This window comes from Ammospiza caudacuta, chromosome 4 (genome assembly GCF_027887145.1).
Source record: "Ammospiza caudacuta isolate bAmmCau1 chromosome 4, bAmmCau1.pri, whole genome shotgun sequence".
NCBI classification, from domain to species: domain Eukaryota; kingdom Metazoa; phylum Chordata; class Aves; order Passeriformes; family Passerellidae; genus Ammospiza; species Ammospiza caudacuta.
Window position 1 is genome coordinate 59,902,468 of NC_080596.1, and position 17,648 is coordinate 59,920,115.

General features: G+C 37.6%; 1 protein-coding gene across 1 annotated transcript in view; it reads right to left on the minus strand.

Annotated features, from left to right (window-relative positions):
- The window catches only part of SORCS2 (sortilin related VPS10 domain containing receptor 2), a 527,396-nt gene that overhangs the window by 220,791 nt on the left and 288,957 nt on the right, over positions 1 to 17,648 (minus strand). The window contains 1 exon segment of the mRNA XM_058804337.1: positions 2,167 to 2,266. Coding sequence (XP_058660320.1) covers positions 2,167 to 2,266 — 100 coding nt within the window.

The window sequence follows — 17,648 nt, forward strand, 5'->3', positions numbered from 1 at the left end:
TTTTGGGTTTTTTTTTTAAATTGTAGAGGGAGAGAGCTTGACCAGATAGCTAATTCTATAGAACTTAAATCAGGTGTGGTTAATACCCTGATGACACTGAGGTGGAAATGATGAGCTTTAAATGTGCAGAATCTGCTCTTCCACAGATAAGAACAATGGCTAAATGAAATTAAATCACAGAACACTTTTTACTTTGTGAAATATTAAAAATCCCCATAAATGTATTTTACCTTTGCTTTCATGTATTTTCCCAGTCACTAAATGCTAAGTGGTAGCATGGGACTACTTATGCTTTAAATTTAAAGTGCACACTCAGTTCCAGTACATGCAATCAGCACTCCAGTTTCCATTTTCAGCACATTTTAAAAGATGTGAACTGGTTGAAGTAAACCCATACCATAATGATCTGAAGTAACATCAAGAACAAGTAAAAACCTAAGACTTCTGCTCAGCTCAGAAAAGGGAGTCAGAGTTCAAAATATTCTACTCCCCCCATTGCAACTGTGCTGAAAGAGACAGATAGGGAGATATGCGTTGTCATCTTGTTTCAAAAGTTCCATACCTTTCCAGTGATTTCTCATGGCCATCTCCTCACAGCACAACCAACAAACTCCAACTCTCTCCTCACCCAGCTAACCCACTATTTTGTAGCACTCTTCTTCTTATTGGACACAGCTGTGGCCTATTAAGGGCAGGTCTGTTCCTGATCTTTGGTGATTAGTACAGCTTCAGCTCCTCAGGTGTGCATCTCTAAGAACTTCAACTTGTGAAATTCAGGAGAATATAGATTTTTCTTAGACAGGATTAAGATGAGGGTTCTTGTGAACACTGGTGTGTTTTTCAGGTTTGAAATTTAGCAGTGATCTTACTGCTGTTTATTTTTTCACACAAATGGCATAATCATATTGTCACTGAACACTTGTGCTTGGGCAGGCTTTGATATTGTAGCTGATTGAGCTGGGAAAGATCCTCCATAGGGCTCTCATCCATCTCATCCTTCTAGCTTTTATTCCAGAAACTGAGATGGGTAAAGATTTTTGGTTTTATTCTTTTGGACTTGAAACCACCAGTAGATTGTATATCTGAAACACATAATCTGAAGCAACTTTGTGCTTGTTGGCAGTTCCACTTTAAGAAACAAAATAATACTTTCTGGCTTTGCAGTAGATTAAAAATATATTACCAATTTCAGACATAGCACAGCTTGGCCACAAAATTACAGTGACAAGTTCAAGAGAAATACAATATGTACTTAATCACCAAGGCAGCCTTACAGATTTCTACTGATTTTTGATTAAGCAAAACAGACAGACAAACACAACAAACACTGTTCTTGCAATCTTCCACTAGAGGCCTCTACTGGAAATCAGTGTTTCTGTATTACACTGGATTTAAAAGGCCCTTATCAAGAGAAAATTCTTATTTCATGAAAGACCCACTGTCACTGTGCTTATGTTTCACATTGCACTCCACAATTCTTGCCATTTAAATCACAGGCACTTTTAAGACATAGAAGTGCTGTTACTGTGATTTTTTGTCCCCATAATAATTGTTCCTTTGCTTCTAATATAACATCCATTGTAAATACACTCAGTGGGTTGATTTTGCTCTCACTTATAAAGTCCACTTAACCTTTCCAGGTTCCAGGAAAAGTGTTTTGTTTCTTAGTAATGATGCAGGAACATTTCTTAAGAAAGCTTAATGGGGAGGAGTTTTTAAAATTTATTTAATTAAGGTTCTACACAGGATAAACATCATAATCAATGACAGCCTGCCCAATCCCTATACTTTATATTAAGGAACATGTTAAGAACCTTGTGTATTAAAGATGAAGAGTTTGAATGTTAGTCCCAGAATCCATTGGGATGTGTGAAAACCCACAGAATTTCATTTTTTCATTTACAGGGAAAACACTATGAAAGTTTGATTTCCAGGAATCATATGAGTCAATGATCTCATAAGGTTCCCATATCCATCAAGGTAATTTTTTTTTCTGTCTGTACTATTCAGGAGCAATAAATATCTCACTTCTGTATGTCACAAATGCACAAAGGTGATCTTCACCATCATGAAAATAAGTTTCCTATATTGTGAAAACCTGTAAAAAACTCTTTACATAGTCCCAGAGTCTCACCTGCACTACAAAAATGGTTTTTCGCCACATACCTTCTTTTTGTTGGTGGAACAAATGTAGAAATTGTCAATAACAGTGGCAATCCCAGGCTGTAGATTCAACTTTGTATATAATGTCCCAAAATCTGAAGACCTGAAAGAAATCAAACATCTGTAAGTGCTCTTTTCTAAAGGCTTCAGCATTGAAACTCTGCAAAGAAAACCCCTGTGCACTAACTGTCCATTTTCAATGCTTCTCTGCTATCCTTTTGCTCTTTTCAGTGTTCATTAGCTACCAAAAGAAACCCACTACTATGAAGAAAATTAAATTCTAGGTTTGAAAAAAATGGCTAGTTCTGTCTGTACTTTGAATTCTCTGCAGTGCTAGTTTGTTTTTTTTCTGTTCAGTGACAGAAGCCTGTCACGTACACCTTTCCATCACCACCCACAAGGTGGAAAAAAGGAGCTATAAAGAGCACAGGCTCATTGGCAAGCACTAACAGTATCTCCTCAGCTATGCAGAAAAAGAAGACTTGACTTCAGAGCTTGCTGTTGCTTAAGAGAAGAATTTGGCCCAAGATCTGGAAGATTCACATTAGACCTCTAGCAGAATTAGTACTGAATAAAGGTATCCCATCCACTCCTCCAGCTCTTTTTCAAAAGATCACTGAATTTTCAATTAAAAAAAGGAAAGTCAGTACTTGGCCATCAGTATGTCACAGAGACATCTCCATGAGTATTTTAAATGTGGGCACTCTGCAGAATTTGTTCCATACTTCTGAAGAGCTGCCAGTGAAAAATGGCATCCGTGCTCTGCAGTTGTATTGCCAATTTCAATTACAAAAGGAACGGACAAGTAAAATGTTAATATAAAGAAATGTTAGAGAAATTCAAAGCAAGTCACACCCAAATTTAAATCACTTTGGATGAAATCTTGCTTGTTCTGTTCAGGATCAAATTGTACCACAGGCCCTCTCCATATTTACAGTTATCCATTTTGCATTTGGAAAGGGACTCAGACACATCTAAGGCACTTGTCCCTTCTTCACCGAGAAGCACACCCTAGGACAGAGAGTTGGTGTGAGAACTTCCACTCTACACACCCTTTTCTCTCCCTGGAATAACAAGCAGGCCTGAAGGTACTCTGTCCTAACTCTGCATCATTCAAACAATTGGGACCACTCAAAAGCTCTCATGTCCAAGCGAACCATGACAAGACTGTCCCACCCAGTGTGACACTGCACTGCCTGTATAGTGATTTCTGCCCTACAGTCCCTTTCTACATTGTTCATTGCTCCCCAGCAAGCTCTGGTGCCTCATGCTCCTCACCCAGGGCAGTCACTGCTGAACTTTGTGGGAGTACAAGAAGAGAGAGCAGAGAAGAACCAAATCCCTGGGTGAGTGTGTACACATTGAGAAGTAGCCCACTGCCAGTGGTTTCCTCCAAGCCATGTGAGGCAGGTTATTCCCTGAAGGGCTGATGCCGACAGAAGGCCACCATGAGCATCCCACCTATGTCCCAGTGTCACCCAGAACGTCACTGAAGTTGGAGGGCATGTTGTATGAAGCCAGAGGCACCTTCTGTGCTTTCACCAATCCAGCCTTCCACAAGATCCAGGAACTTTCAGCTGCTGCCATGGAGCAGCTTTCTACATCTTTGGCATCAGCAGGCATAGTGGGCAGACAGTGATATGCCTGAAACAGGTCCTAAGGAATACCTAGAAAGGTTCATGATTACCTTGCTTTTTTTCCTTCTCCACCAGTTTAGTGGAGTATTTATCCAATACTAATTCTGCTAGAGGTCCAACCCAACTGGTCATAACACTATGACACTCAGGCCTATAAACTATAGGCCTAAAACACTATAAACTCCAGCCTAAAGCTGTGAGTTTAGCCATTTTATAGTGTTATCTGAATAGAATTGATCTGGGATTTTTTTCCCCCCACAATGTTGCTTTCTCTGCAGATATACAGCAATGTATTAGAGAATTAACTGAATCATAGCAATTCGATTTTGACAAATAAATATGTAGATATCAAACACATAAAACTGCAGTGTTCAGCACAGAACTAATTAAAATTCTAAGGGGAATAGGATGGACAGTGCTACACCTAATTTGCCAGTGGTATTTGACAGAAAGAAATTAAAGCAAAGACTTAAAATATCAACTTCAGACAGATGTACTGAAACCATGCAGAACAAGTAGGTATAATGAAAACATAACCTAGTCTATTCTCTTTGAGGGAAGAATATCAGGTCAGTGATTAGCCCAGTAATAACATCCTGAAATAATTCTCTGAACCTTAAAGATGATTCAATTTACATTGCAGAGGCAGTTCCAGGATTAATACAATGGGACCACTGGAGAGTGACACCATGCAAAGGACACCATGGCCACTCTGTCAATGTGTGAAAAGAGTACAGGCAGGAAGCCCAAAAAAGATAAGCAAGTTCCAAGATAAAAAGTTCTAGTCCAAAACTTTCCCTTCTAATTCTCATGACTTATAGATAGAATGCAAAAAATGAATGAAGTTTTAACAGGATGAGAGCACTAAGTGTGGTATTTTCAGATAAATGTAATAAAACTGTACAGTCAAAAAAATTTTTCAGGTAAAAATTAGCAATTTCAAGGGAAAAAAGAAATCCAGTTCCAGCCTGAGAAAATAGACAACTGTATGTCCTGAAAAGTGCCTAAACAGGAAAAACATGACTGGAAGAAGATCTATGGATCTATAGAGTCAGAATGTATTCTGATTTCCAAATCTTTTTTACTATAGCCCACACTTGAGAGAAGCCAGGAATGTCAGCTATTCTTTGAGACATTTATATACAAGAGGACATAGCTCAAGGACATCATTCAAGGCAGGCACTGTGCAAAATAATTGGTTTTCCAAATCTACTATAATGCAGAGAAAACAGGTCACCTCAACTTTTTCACTTAAGATGTAACTTGGAAGTTCCTGACTGGATATAGAAAGAACTAACATTTTGAAGTATGCAGCTAGAACAGAATATCCTTTAATTGCACTACAAAGCTACAGACAGTTGGGGAAGATGAATTCTGTGATCCCATTACACGCCTATTTCAATATATATTTCAACATTTATTTGTACTTGTACAAAATTGAGGAGAGGAGGAGCCCTTTATGGTTTTAATGGAAAGAGGGTACACATGTACCTGATCAGAAGAGTAAAACTTCCTCTCATACCATGGCTTATTTGAAGTGGCAGCACAACAGCACAACTCCATAAACTGGAACAAGATGTGTACAGACTGCCTTTGTAAAGAAGGGTCTGATCTGCAGTTCTAAGTGATCTGGACACAGTCAATCAGAATTTTGGCTTTATGTGAGACATTGCAGGGGAAACAGCAAGCTATACTCAGGCTGCTTCCTGCTGCTGTGTATCCATCTGTGCACTATAGGTTATAGATTACAAGGGTGTTTCTTCATTGAGCAAAACTCAGTGGAGGATTCACAGGATACACATCTTCCAGTACTCAGGTGACAGAACCATTGGATGGTGGAACAATATGATTACTCACATACTGATGCAGACATCACACAACCTGAGCCAGACAGTTTGTGGCGTTCTTGAAGTCAGGTACATGCTTCTGCTGTAATATGTGTTAGTCTTCTCTTTTTTTTTTTTTTTTTTTCCCTTTATGGAAAAAATCAGTTCTCACAGAAAGAACAGCATGTTCAGATAAGAGTCCTCAAAATCATACAATGATATTACAGCACAGACATAATTATCTCTTTTAGCTTAATATCGAAAGCTCAAAAAAATTGGAGGGAAAACGTCCAAGTGGTAAAGAAATGCATTCTCATGAAATAAAACTCCCAAAACCCCCTAAGTTCTGTGCAAATTTAGGTGTCATCCTCAAAAATGTAAATTTTTTAGATTTGGGGTAAAATAAATCTGTGTCTAACATAATTTGGAACAGTACCTAAACATTGGATCTGGATATCTCCCAACAGAAATTTTGAGAAAGAAGAAGAAATTTAGCAGATACTGAAAGAGACATGAACCAAATGTTTGCCTTTCTGAACTTCACTACCATTATAAAGCTCTCCCCTGTGACTCACACCTATGATTCAACATTGCTCATTGTTAGTTGTTTTTCCAGGTTTTATTTACAAGTAGATATTTAAAAATATATAAGAAAAATTAAAATTTAATATAGTAAAATGTTAATTAAGATTCTTAGAGATGAAAGTTGCATTCCCAATCAACTGCAAAAAAAAAAAAATGCTTCCTTCCTTTTCTTTTTAATGAATTGAAGAGACACATTCAAAAGAGAATGGTTGGAACACTTAACACACATGTTCATCAGATTTCCTCTACTTTTTCTTCTTGAAGACTAACTCAAGATTCATTCTAGTCAAATGAGTCATATTGTACAAGCTCCATTAACTTGAAATCCTGGAAGACAACAATGAAGAGGTTTCAAATGACTCTTGGACCACTTAACTGGTGAAACTAAAAAAAGTCTATTTGAAAGAAAAGAATACAAAAGATCTGCTGGTTTAGATAATTGGGAAATTGTTGAAAAAAATTATTCAATTGAGATGCACGTTAGAGAATCAAGGAAGAGTGGATCTGTACATAAAACTCACTCAACTGCTTCCCACTTAATTTTCTCCAGACTCTATTGCAAATGCTGTCTTCCCACCTTCCCCTCCTTTCAGTCAGCAGAACAGTCCAAGATTTACAGCATGAACTTTTAAAATACAGGATAAATTATTTTAGATTCTTGCTCGGTGACAGACTTACATCTAACAGTAGGATTTCCTTTGTGCTCTGGTCCCTCATCTGAATAATAGAGACAACACTCTTGACTACACCTCAAATGTGTGCAAGGAAAACAGATAACTACAGCAGAGTAATGAAGAACTGGCTGACGGAGTATCTAAAACAGATACATCACAGGTTCCAGCAACAAATACCAGGACAAGCCTACTGAAAGGGAAGAAACCAGAGGAACATCATTAAAGAAGCGGAAAACTAACTCATCATCTTCACTTAAATAGCACAGAAGCCTTCAAAGGTTTTTACATGTCCAATGTGGAAATTGCAGAGGCTTTGGTTAGCCTCATAAAATCCTTTCAAACAAAACCAAAAGCCTCAAAAGCCCCAAAGCCCTTTCTTCAGAGAACAAACATATAGTAACATTGAATTCCAACACCCAATTCATATATTGAGAAATTCATGTGGATGAAAGTTTCTTCAAAGACTGTGGAAGTATAGGACCCCTAGCAATCCAATTAACACCCAGCAATCCAATTAACAGATTAATAATCAGCTATCAGTTTTGCTAGAGTATTTTTTGGAAATACCTCTCTCTCTCTACTTTCCAGAAAATTGAGCCTTTTGGAAATTACACATTTTCCCTCACAAAACCAAAAATATAGAAATGCTTCTTCCTTAATCCAGTTTTACACAAAAGAATCAATGGCACAGGCTAGAGGTAACATGAAATATTTTAGCAACTTCATATTTAGGCAATAGAGGGTTTACCTACTTTTCCAAAACCACTAGAGATTAACATATCCTGTTTTCACTTATCAATTATTGATATCATATATTGATCACATATCTGATAACACAGATTTTTTAAAAGCTGTTGGTAATGCCTTTTTAGTTGTAGTGACCTGTTCTGTAATGCCCTGCTGTGTACAGGACATGGTGCAACTTGAAATTTTGTACTCATACAGTTATAGAGACTCCTTCCAATAATTACAAGTGTTAATGATTGTAAATTGCTGACCTCAAAAATTCCATGGGCAAAAAAAATAAAAGAACCCAAAAGACTGCATTTGCATCAAGTGAAGACTCAAGAAGGATCATAAACATCGCATTTTCTAGAACTGGGCTTTTATTCAAAGCTTTAAACATATCCAATTCAACTAGCCACAGTGGAAGGAAAACCAGTCCTCTGTGGCCAACAATAAAAGCCAGGATTACCATGGCAGGTGGCTTTAGGGAGCCAGATATCTCCTCAGGAGCTCTGGCTGCTAATGTCAGAGTGACGAATAAGACATGACCTTATTTTGCAACGCACACAGCCCGGTCCTCTGACACCACATGGTACCAAGCCTGACTGGGCCCCAGACTGGTGTGCCAGGCTACAATCTCCTACCCTGATGTTGCAATTACCTTTGAAGAAAATGTTCTGAGTCCACGTTTTTCAGGAACTACCCTATCTCAGAGCTGTCTAGACCCAATGCTTCGTACAAGTACAGGAACCATTCATGTTTTCTTATGAGACAACATGGATGGTGATAAACAGAGCTCTTTGTACAGATGGGGGTGTTACTTGATAGAGATATGTGAATTATACAATGTGTATTTATGTACAGTATCATTTCTTCCCTTACTAGTATCTTCTGTCATGCATTTATCAGGTACTGGTTTTAGTTAATTGCTTCATCTGCACAATGAACACAACACTCATGCTCAAACTCCAATAGTTAGCAGCATTGTGTCTTTAGTATCTACTACATATCTTCCTGTGCTGTATTTAAACATTCCCACTCTGCATATCTCACTGTATACCATAGCAGTTATCTTTTGCAGCCCTTCATTAGTCCTTCAATATAGCACAAACATCCTGCTCATTAGCCTATAATCACTCTGCTTATCAGTTACATTTTCAAGCTCCTCATTACTTTGCTGCACAGCTGCAACAATTAGCTTTTATATTCTACAGGCTGACAAAACATCACATTAGCTTCTATTAGCTGCAGCCATCTCCTACTCTCTCAGAAAGTGTTAGTTTAGGTTAGACACCTATTCTGAAGCTACTGCCTTGGTGCATTAATTCCATCACCAACAACAGCACTTGCTGACAGCACGTCCTGGAAGGTACAGCCTGTAGCCACGCTCGCACTACACACATCCTTGTGATGAATCCACTCAAGCATGAAACAAGCAGTGTCACAGTGACAAAGCAGACAAGACACAGCCAGCAAGACAGGGTTATGTCTTATTTTTGCAAAAAAGTAAAAGCTCTGGGTTATTTCTTCCTTAGCTTTGCAGCCATGGAAGAGCTGGGGCATGTGCTGGATCATGCTGCCCTTAAGGAGCACCAAGAATTTTTAATTTGCTTGGGGGCAAATTAAAAATTCCCCATTTTCAATTTGCTTCGGGGCAAATTAAAAATTCCCCCACAATCATTCAATCCCAGTCATTTGTTCCTGTTAAAAACAAACTTATTGAAACAATTCACAGTCAAATTAACAGTTTTTAAGTCCTGCTCTTGGATCATTTCAGGAATGCTGTTTACAGTTCCTTCCCACAAACAGTTCCAGTGACCTACATGAGGGAGTAAAAAACAAAAATGAAATTGTGGAAAATAGGGAAAGATCAATTTCTTACCACACTTTCATTACTGAATTTGATGTATTGTGTAACCAGCAGTTAGTATGCAGGCATTTCTCATAAGAAACAGCCCTGTGTAGATTCAGTTTCAGCAGCTGCAAGTCCAGCACTGCATTAGCAAGAAATGGAGTGTATTATGGAGCATTTGAGAGACTTAACTATTTGATTAACTATTCAGTTATTACCTACAAAACAAATTAATATTTCCTACATAGTACTAGCTTCCTTACACCTATTTAGGCAACTATCATTGGAAAAAAAAAAAAAAGGTTGGGTTTGGTTTTGGTGGCATATTTTTTGTTTGGGGTTTTTTAGTTTAGGAAAAAGAAGTCTTTGTTGCTAAAATGCAATTTTCCAAAATTATGCTAACTAACCATATTGCCAGAAGTGGAACCACACATATATCACTTCCAGTATGATTTCTCCTTTATGAGTGTTGTGAAGGGAAATGAGTAATTACAAAGGAATAATTTCTTATCTCACATATTTGTGTTCTTTGGGGAAAGGAGATGGTTCAAGAATATTTTCTTGAGGTTTGCAAGGAACATTAAAATTTTCCACCATGGAAAAATGCTAGGCATTTCCCATAGCCCAGGCTTTTTATTTAAACCACTAAACACAGCTGAAATATTTCTGAAACAACTTTATTCTCAGTCAGGCAGCTTCTTGGAAGGCAAAAAACATGTTGGGATATATGAGAGAATTTGGCCTTGTGCTTTCTGACCAGAACAGCAAATTTTCTTGTAATCACTGGATAAAACTAGTTGAAATAGGAACATGTATTAAATTAAAAAAGAACTGATAATAATTTAATAAATTGCATATGCACATTCACATGCAATTATCTATTCCTCTAGCAATGGGCTCTGCCAACTATAACAGTCTTCTACCCACTCTTCAATAAGCACAACTTTTCTTTAACTCCAATTGTAGTTTTAGCTTTTCCTGCTGATGTGCTGATCTCCATTTTATGATTGCTGTAGGGGAGGTGAGAGGGAAAATGAACTATATGGCCAGGTGTAGCACTTTATAAAAAGGTAAATGAAGTCAAATGAAGTTTTGTCAGTAATTTGAGTGTGCTATTCTGCACCTGAATCCAAATGCTTGGCAAAACTAAGGGAGTAACTGGACATTTTTAAAACAAATAACAATCCTAAACAAGTAAATATAGAAAAATAGACTCTGGAAATGTTATCAGAGACCCACTGTTGCCTGTTGTGAGTTTTCTGGAATGCTTCTCTGAAACTGCAAGTACATATCTGGGATGGAGGCTGGTCAGTGCTCAGATGCAGCTCAAGTTCATCCAAGATGTGAGTTCCCATGTGCCCAGTGTCAAAGGAGTGATTATTTCAAGTTACTAAAATTGCATCAGAACAAAACCTTTACAAGGAATTTTAAAGCATTGTTTTGAATCCCTCTCCTTCAAAAACAGTCCATGTCAAAACAATCATCTGCCTCACCCATGACTGCCCACAAACGATTGTCATGATGTGTCTGAATCATGAAAACATTCAGATAGTTAAACAAAATCAGGTTTTCCTAATAGGTTTAAAACCACTGAGTGACTGTGCTGCCTGAGCTGGCAGCGTGCAGAACATGATGGGAAGCTGGTAGGAATGGGAGGAGGCACATCTCAGGTGCTGCATCAATCAGGGGCACCAGGGAATTCAGGTACTCACAACCACTTCAGCAAGGTTTGTTTCTGCTATTTGCTAATCAGCCCAACCATAATCCCCTAACAACATTCTACAGTTGCTAAGGGGTTTTATTTACTTATTTATTTATTTTTTTAGAGCTTTCAGCAGCCCAATTTCCCTTACAGTCATTCTCCTGTAACTGCAGTGACACCTGTGGAGGGCTGAGCCCATCAGCTGTAGTTTGGCCTCCTGTTGAACTTGGCAAGCCAGCAGCACATAAAGCCCCAGCAGATGTTTCTGCTTTAATAGCAGCTCTTTCAAACCCTTGGCCAGACATAAATCCAAAATAGATCCAGAAAAGAGACAAGCAGTGCCACCATCATGGCTCTTAAAATTAGGAGGCAGAACTAGCCTTTTCTGCAGGACTCTGAGAGACCATTAGCAGCAGAAGGTGTTGGGAAGTGTTCCCATAAATTATGCTGACAGGTTAAGAGGGCCAGCCACAGCAATTGCAGCACATTTGCACTGTGTCACGGCTTGCTAGGAAACAGAATCCTAAGACAAATACACGCATTTACACAGGAGTTTCCAAACTAAGATCACACTTCATAGAAACAAGTACAGGAAGCAGCCAATTTTATGGCCATTAACACCTCCACATGGACCCATGGTGCCTCCACACCATGTTAATGAACATTCCAAAAATAAAACAGTAAGGCAATGATCCTTGGTAGAAAGGATCTTCTGAATACATGCCTTGCTAGATCTATTTTCTTAAAAGAAAGCTACACTAAGAGTGTATTTACAGCTGCCACTGTGCTTTATGGGAGAGGAGGTTGATATATACCACAGTGACATGCTAATACATCCATTCACTTGGTGATGACTAACTGCCCCTAACAGAAGCCTGGTCCACTGTAAATTACTGACATGTAATTTCAAATGCAAGTTAAAACAACCCCCACAGAATAAGAATAGTTCTCAGCACCCAAAATAACTCAAAGCACTGAAGGAGCTGAAAACTTCAATCACATTCTTGTCTGACATTAAAGGAGACTAGGAAGAGAAAAAAGTGACCCAGTGTCTAAAAAGGAGGTTTTTTTGTAGGAATGAAGGTTATTACCTGTTTTCCTGCTTCCCCTATCACCTACTACTCAAGCTCAGATGGAGGTGCCTGTAGCAGATGCAGCTCTGAGGCTGTTGGGGTGTCTGGGAAGAAATAACCCCACACATCAGTATGTACTGGAGGGCAACAGGCTGGAAAGCAGCTTGGCAGAAAAAGCCCCGGAGGTTATGGTGGACATCAAATCAAACCTAAGCCAACAAAGTGCAATTGCATCAAAGGCTGCTTACAGTGTCTCTAGCTGAATCAGGAAGAGCATTTCCAGCAGGCCAAGGGAGGTGAAACCTTCCCACTCAGCAGTGCTGAGATACAGCTGCAGTGATGTGGTGTAGCATTGTGGCCCCTCAGAAGGAGAGGCACAGACATGCTGGAGTACACCCAGCAAAAAGCCACAGAGGTGATTAGAAACTGGAGCATGTATCACAAAGAGCAGGGCTGAGAGAACTGAAAAGGCTCAGGAGAGACCTTATCAATGTATATAAATAATTGATGTGAGTGTATAAAGATGGAGCCAGAATCTTCTTGGCAGTGCTCAGTGACAAGCTAAGAGGCAATGGACAAAAACTGAAATATATCAAACTCTGTTTAAACATAAGAAATTTTTTTCTTTTCTTTTTTTTTTTACCGCAGGCTGCCCATGGGCCTTGACGTATCTCCATCCTTAGAGATACTCAAAAGTCAACTGGATAAGATCTAGATCACTGTGGGCTGGATTCAATGATGTCAAAGAGGTCCCTTCCAACATCACTCAACTTGTGATTCTGCATTTACTGAAAGTTAAATTACATTATTTGACTTTGCTGAAGATACTGTGCATCAAAAGTAATTTTCTGGAGACAACCAACACAATTAAAGCATCACCAAGTCATAGGAGGAATTCACTGCATATTTGCTGGGGAATCCACAACTTCATAAACTAAAACCAAAAGCTTTGTTATTTTGCTTTATGTTCAGCAGAACTGAATTCTGCTTGGAGTGTGCTTGTTCCAAAGAAGTTACTAACTGGCAGCACTGTGGATTAAGCTAACAAAAGAAACCTTCACATTTACTGATAAGAAAAGTGCTTACAACACAGAGCTTGCATAATCTTTGGATGTGAAGTCTGAAATTATAGCTGTATCCCAAACTCTACATTTGAAGTGGCACAAAAGCATTTTATCTAAATGTCATTTTGCAGTCATATAGCGCAGTCTTATTCAACTGCCCAAAGCAGTCAAGCTAAAATAAAGAGAAAAAACCAGATTTGCCCAAGGAAAGCTTTTTTTATCCTTTTCTGCTGTTGTTGGTTCCACTCTAAATGCCCACTTTGGGGAATTTACCCTATGAAAGCTTTGGCAAACCTTTTGGTGTATGCGGTCAAGACTACAGTTCACAGCAAAAGTTCAGCATGACACAACTACTCCACAAATAAATGCACAGATTCCAAATTCTAGCCACTAGTCCCACCAAACATGTTTTATTAAATACCTTTTACACATTACTTGAAAACCAGCTTGATTTTACATCAGTGAATTAAAACTCAACATGCCAGCATTTGGGAAGAGACCAAGATACATTTGCTGTTCTTATTTCCAAATCATTTCCACTTCAGGGCAGTTTTTTCAAAGAAATCCAGACTCCAGCTATCACTGAGAAAAGCAACAGTAAGGCGGTGAGAAGGAGTCACTCAATGCCTACTGCCCTACATCTGTGGAATATCCCATGGAAAACCAGAGTGCTATCTGCTCTCCTTCTCATAAAATCATAGAATCATTCACGTTGGAAAGGACCTCCAGGATTATCAACCAATGAACCATTAACTCAGCACTGCCAAATTCACCACACAAGATACATTTATAAATGTGTATAAATTAAAGTGCATATAAATGTGTATAAATTTAAGTGTAATATAAATATGTGTAAATTTATATGTAAATGTATCTTGAATACAGACTGGATCAGACTGGATCTCCAGGTATGAATTGTTTTCTTTTTACTGAGACAGACTCTCATTATAATCATATATATATATATCTTAAAGACACATATAATTCCTTGATTGCTGAATCACCTGAAGTGCTTTATCATACAGGCATTTTATATTTTTTCTGATTTTTAATATTCTTGCTAATAACAATGAGATATTCAAGTCACAATTTTGTTGTTTTTATATATTTGCTTAGTAGGTAAAGGGAATTTCTTTCTTCCAGAGCCATCTGTCTAACTTTAGACTGTGTCCTACTATTAAAGTGGGAGACTGGCTCTATTTAACATTACCATTTATTAACCTATGTCTAACATTTAACCCCATAGAAAAAGTTCTACAGAAAATTTAGGGAAACGAAAGATAGTGACACATTTTTGGGGCATGCTAAAAAATGCCAAAATCTTTCAACACATTGAAAGAAAAAACTTACCTAACTTCTGAGCATGTATTTGCCAAATGCATCATCAGTGAATGCAATACTTGAAATAAATAATTTTTAATGCCTGTAAATTACCCTCCATGCATTATCAACACTAAAACATTATAATTCTTAAATTAAACTTAATCATCTTACTTCTTTTAGTTACTTAAATGTGTTCAGTACACATTTAAGTTTAGTTACTTAAAAAGTTGAGACCACTTTAACATAATAGATTTTTGCTATTTCTAATTTTCAGAAGTAATAAACTGCAGAATACTTTCTCCTACAGGAGACAACCATATTTCCAGGCTGCATGTAATGGTTGTTCATCATTAGCTACTATTCCAAGGATACCAAAATGGACATCTTGCACATATATTTTCCCAGATACACTTTCGTCATGTTCTGATCTCTCCTCTTTATCAAGAATTTGCTAGTAAAACTGATTGATAGGTAGTCTTATTGTACGAGGAGAATATGTCATTCAACCCTTTGACCTTGTCTTTACAGTACCAGTCAAGTGTCTTTGAAATTTGTTTACTTCAGGATTTACAAGAGCATTAAAGACGGGATGTCAGCACATCTTGATTTTGAAAAGATCTTATAATAATAATAAATGAGTTTGGACAGTAGGGTCACCTGTAATGTACTTTAAGAAAGAGACACAAATTTCATTCTTCTACTTTATAGTTAAAGACAAGTAAAACCATTAAACTACGGGTTTTTTATTGGTTTGGTTTTGTTTCTTTGGACTGAGGAACATTATGTTTTGAGACCAAGACAGGCCACATTACATGAGATGAAGACAGATGCAAAATACTTTCCAGAAATAGTTCCAGAACCTAAAAAGCTTTTTCTTAGCTCTCACTGAGCAAGCTCTGGGCAAGTGTGAGAAGCAGCCTCAAAGCTGGTTTGCTTTTTCATCATGATGTACAATGTATAGAACTGAATTTTTCTATCACTAACATGAGCCAGCATTTCTGCACTTCAGAGTCACAAAAAGGAGTGTGATGGAGGATGGAAATATTTTCAAGTGCTAATGCTTTCCTTTCTTCATTATCATTATGACATTAAAACACTGCATACGGCAATATTTTTCTTTTGTGTTTCCTAAATATTTGCATTGCTGCATAACTGCATAATTGTCTCAGAAAGAAAAGTGATCTTTTGTTCCAATTTAGAGCAGAGTCCAAAGCTGTGGCTTCGACGCCTGTATGGGCCACTCACTTAAGAGCTGAACTTGATGATCCTTTTGTCCCCCTTCCAAGGGGAGAATAAGAATAAGAATATATTATAAGAATATTCTGTGTGTGAATATAGTTGCACTCTCTTTATTTACCTGCTTGGAAATTCATCTCTTCTACTGCATGAGATTAGTAAGAATAATACAAAATATGTTAATCAGATGACCCATCAAATCCCACAGAAATTGTCCTCTATATAAGTACTGTGCCTCCAGCAACTGACTAATCTAGCATAACAAGGAACAGTCACATCACGTCCCTATTTGCATTGGCCACATATGGGCTAGCAGCAGCTATGTGTGGATAGCATTTTGATTAGCACTTAAAGTTGATAATTATTTTCTTTGTTGTAGTTTTTGGATCTGTCTCAGATTCTTCTAATATTTTGCATATTTTACATAGATAAATAAATATGCATTCAAAACAACTGAGCTTCAGATGTTTCATATTCCCCCAAATATTACAAAAGGTCAGAGAAACTTTTGGATTTGTCTCAATAAAGCATTAAAATTGAACTAACTGATACTTGCAGCCTCCAAGACACTAAAGGATGTAAATGTGAAGGGTATTACCATACAATCAAAGGAAGTTGTAAACCACTATAAAAAGAAGTAAAATAGGAAGTAGCTTTGAGTCACTTATTCTGTTAAAAATGCAAATTATAAGTAAGGGGTATTAGCTGATGATTGATAAGAAACTTCAAGTGATCCCAAATCTTTAAGTCATTCACGCTGATATTCAAAATGTAATTACTTTCAAACCACACAGTAGAGTTGGATTAATGGAACAAATACTTTAGAAGTAATCCATGAGTCATGCCTACTTATTATTATGAGGTTTGGATTACTTTTCATTTCAGCTCTGTGCCTTTACTAAATAACAACAATAAATAACACCACATTCAGACTCTCACATCTTTACATACATACTGTCAAGTATAAAAGGAAAGAAAAGAAGAATGTTTATGTAAGATTTTTTATGAAATGTCTTAAAGAAAATACAGATTGGATTATGTATATAGTAGGTAGATTTTCCAGGCTTTCATTTTATGCTGTGTGATTGTCTCTTCAAATCTTTAGGAACAGATTTGGAGGAAAAAACACCTTGTCTTTTTTAGTAAATGTGTCAAAAGGCAAAGAATGTGGGCGGGAATTATTTCTGCTGTTCCTCAATCCCTTGAGCAGCAGACACACAAAGGCAGAGTATAATGCAATAGGAAGAGAGAAGCATCTTCCATGCTTGTAGTGAATAAGCAATACTGCAAGGCATACAATTATGAGAGATGTATGTGACTTCATCATTAGAAGACCTAAGGAGAGAAATATGATCTGTTATCCTCTGCTGCCCACCCTACCCCTACTTCCACTTCAAATTCTATGAGCAGGAAAGCAAAATTTGCCTTTGGAGATGGCTGACCTTTAGTAACTGCATTTCCAATTATTATCACAGCACTAATTGCACATACAATCTTTCTTTTCTACTTATTTTTCTTTGCCATCCCCATGACAATAGCATTGTTTTTTGCTACTTTTTCTTCCTATTTCGTTCTTATCTCTTGGTAGTGATTACACAAGACTCAGTGTGTAGCAGAGAAAGGAGAGAGAAATGCATTAGTCCTTACTTTGAAAACTGGACATGCTAGGCACAGATTTAATCTAAATTGCCAGTACAGCATCACTAACAGTACTGATAGCAATGTCAGGCATCCTTGGACAAAGTAGAGAAGGCCTATTTGCATTTGCCTTGGAATTTTCTATTATC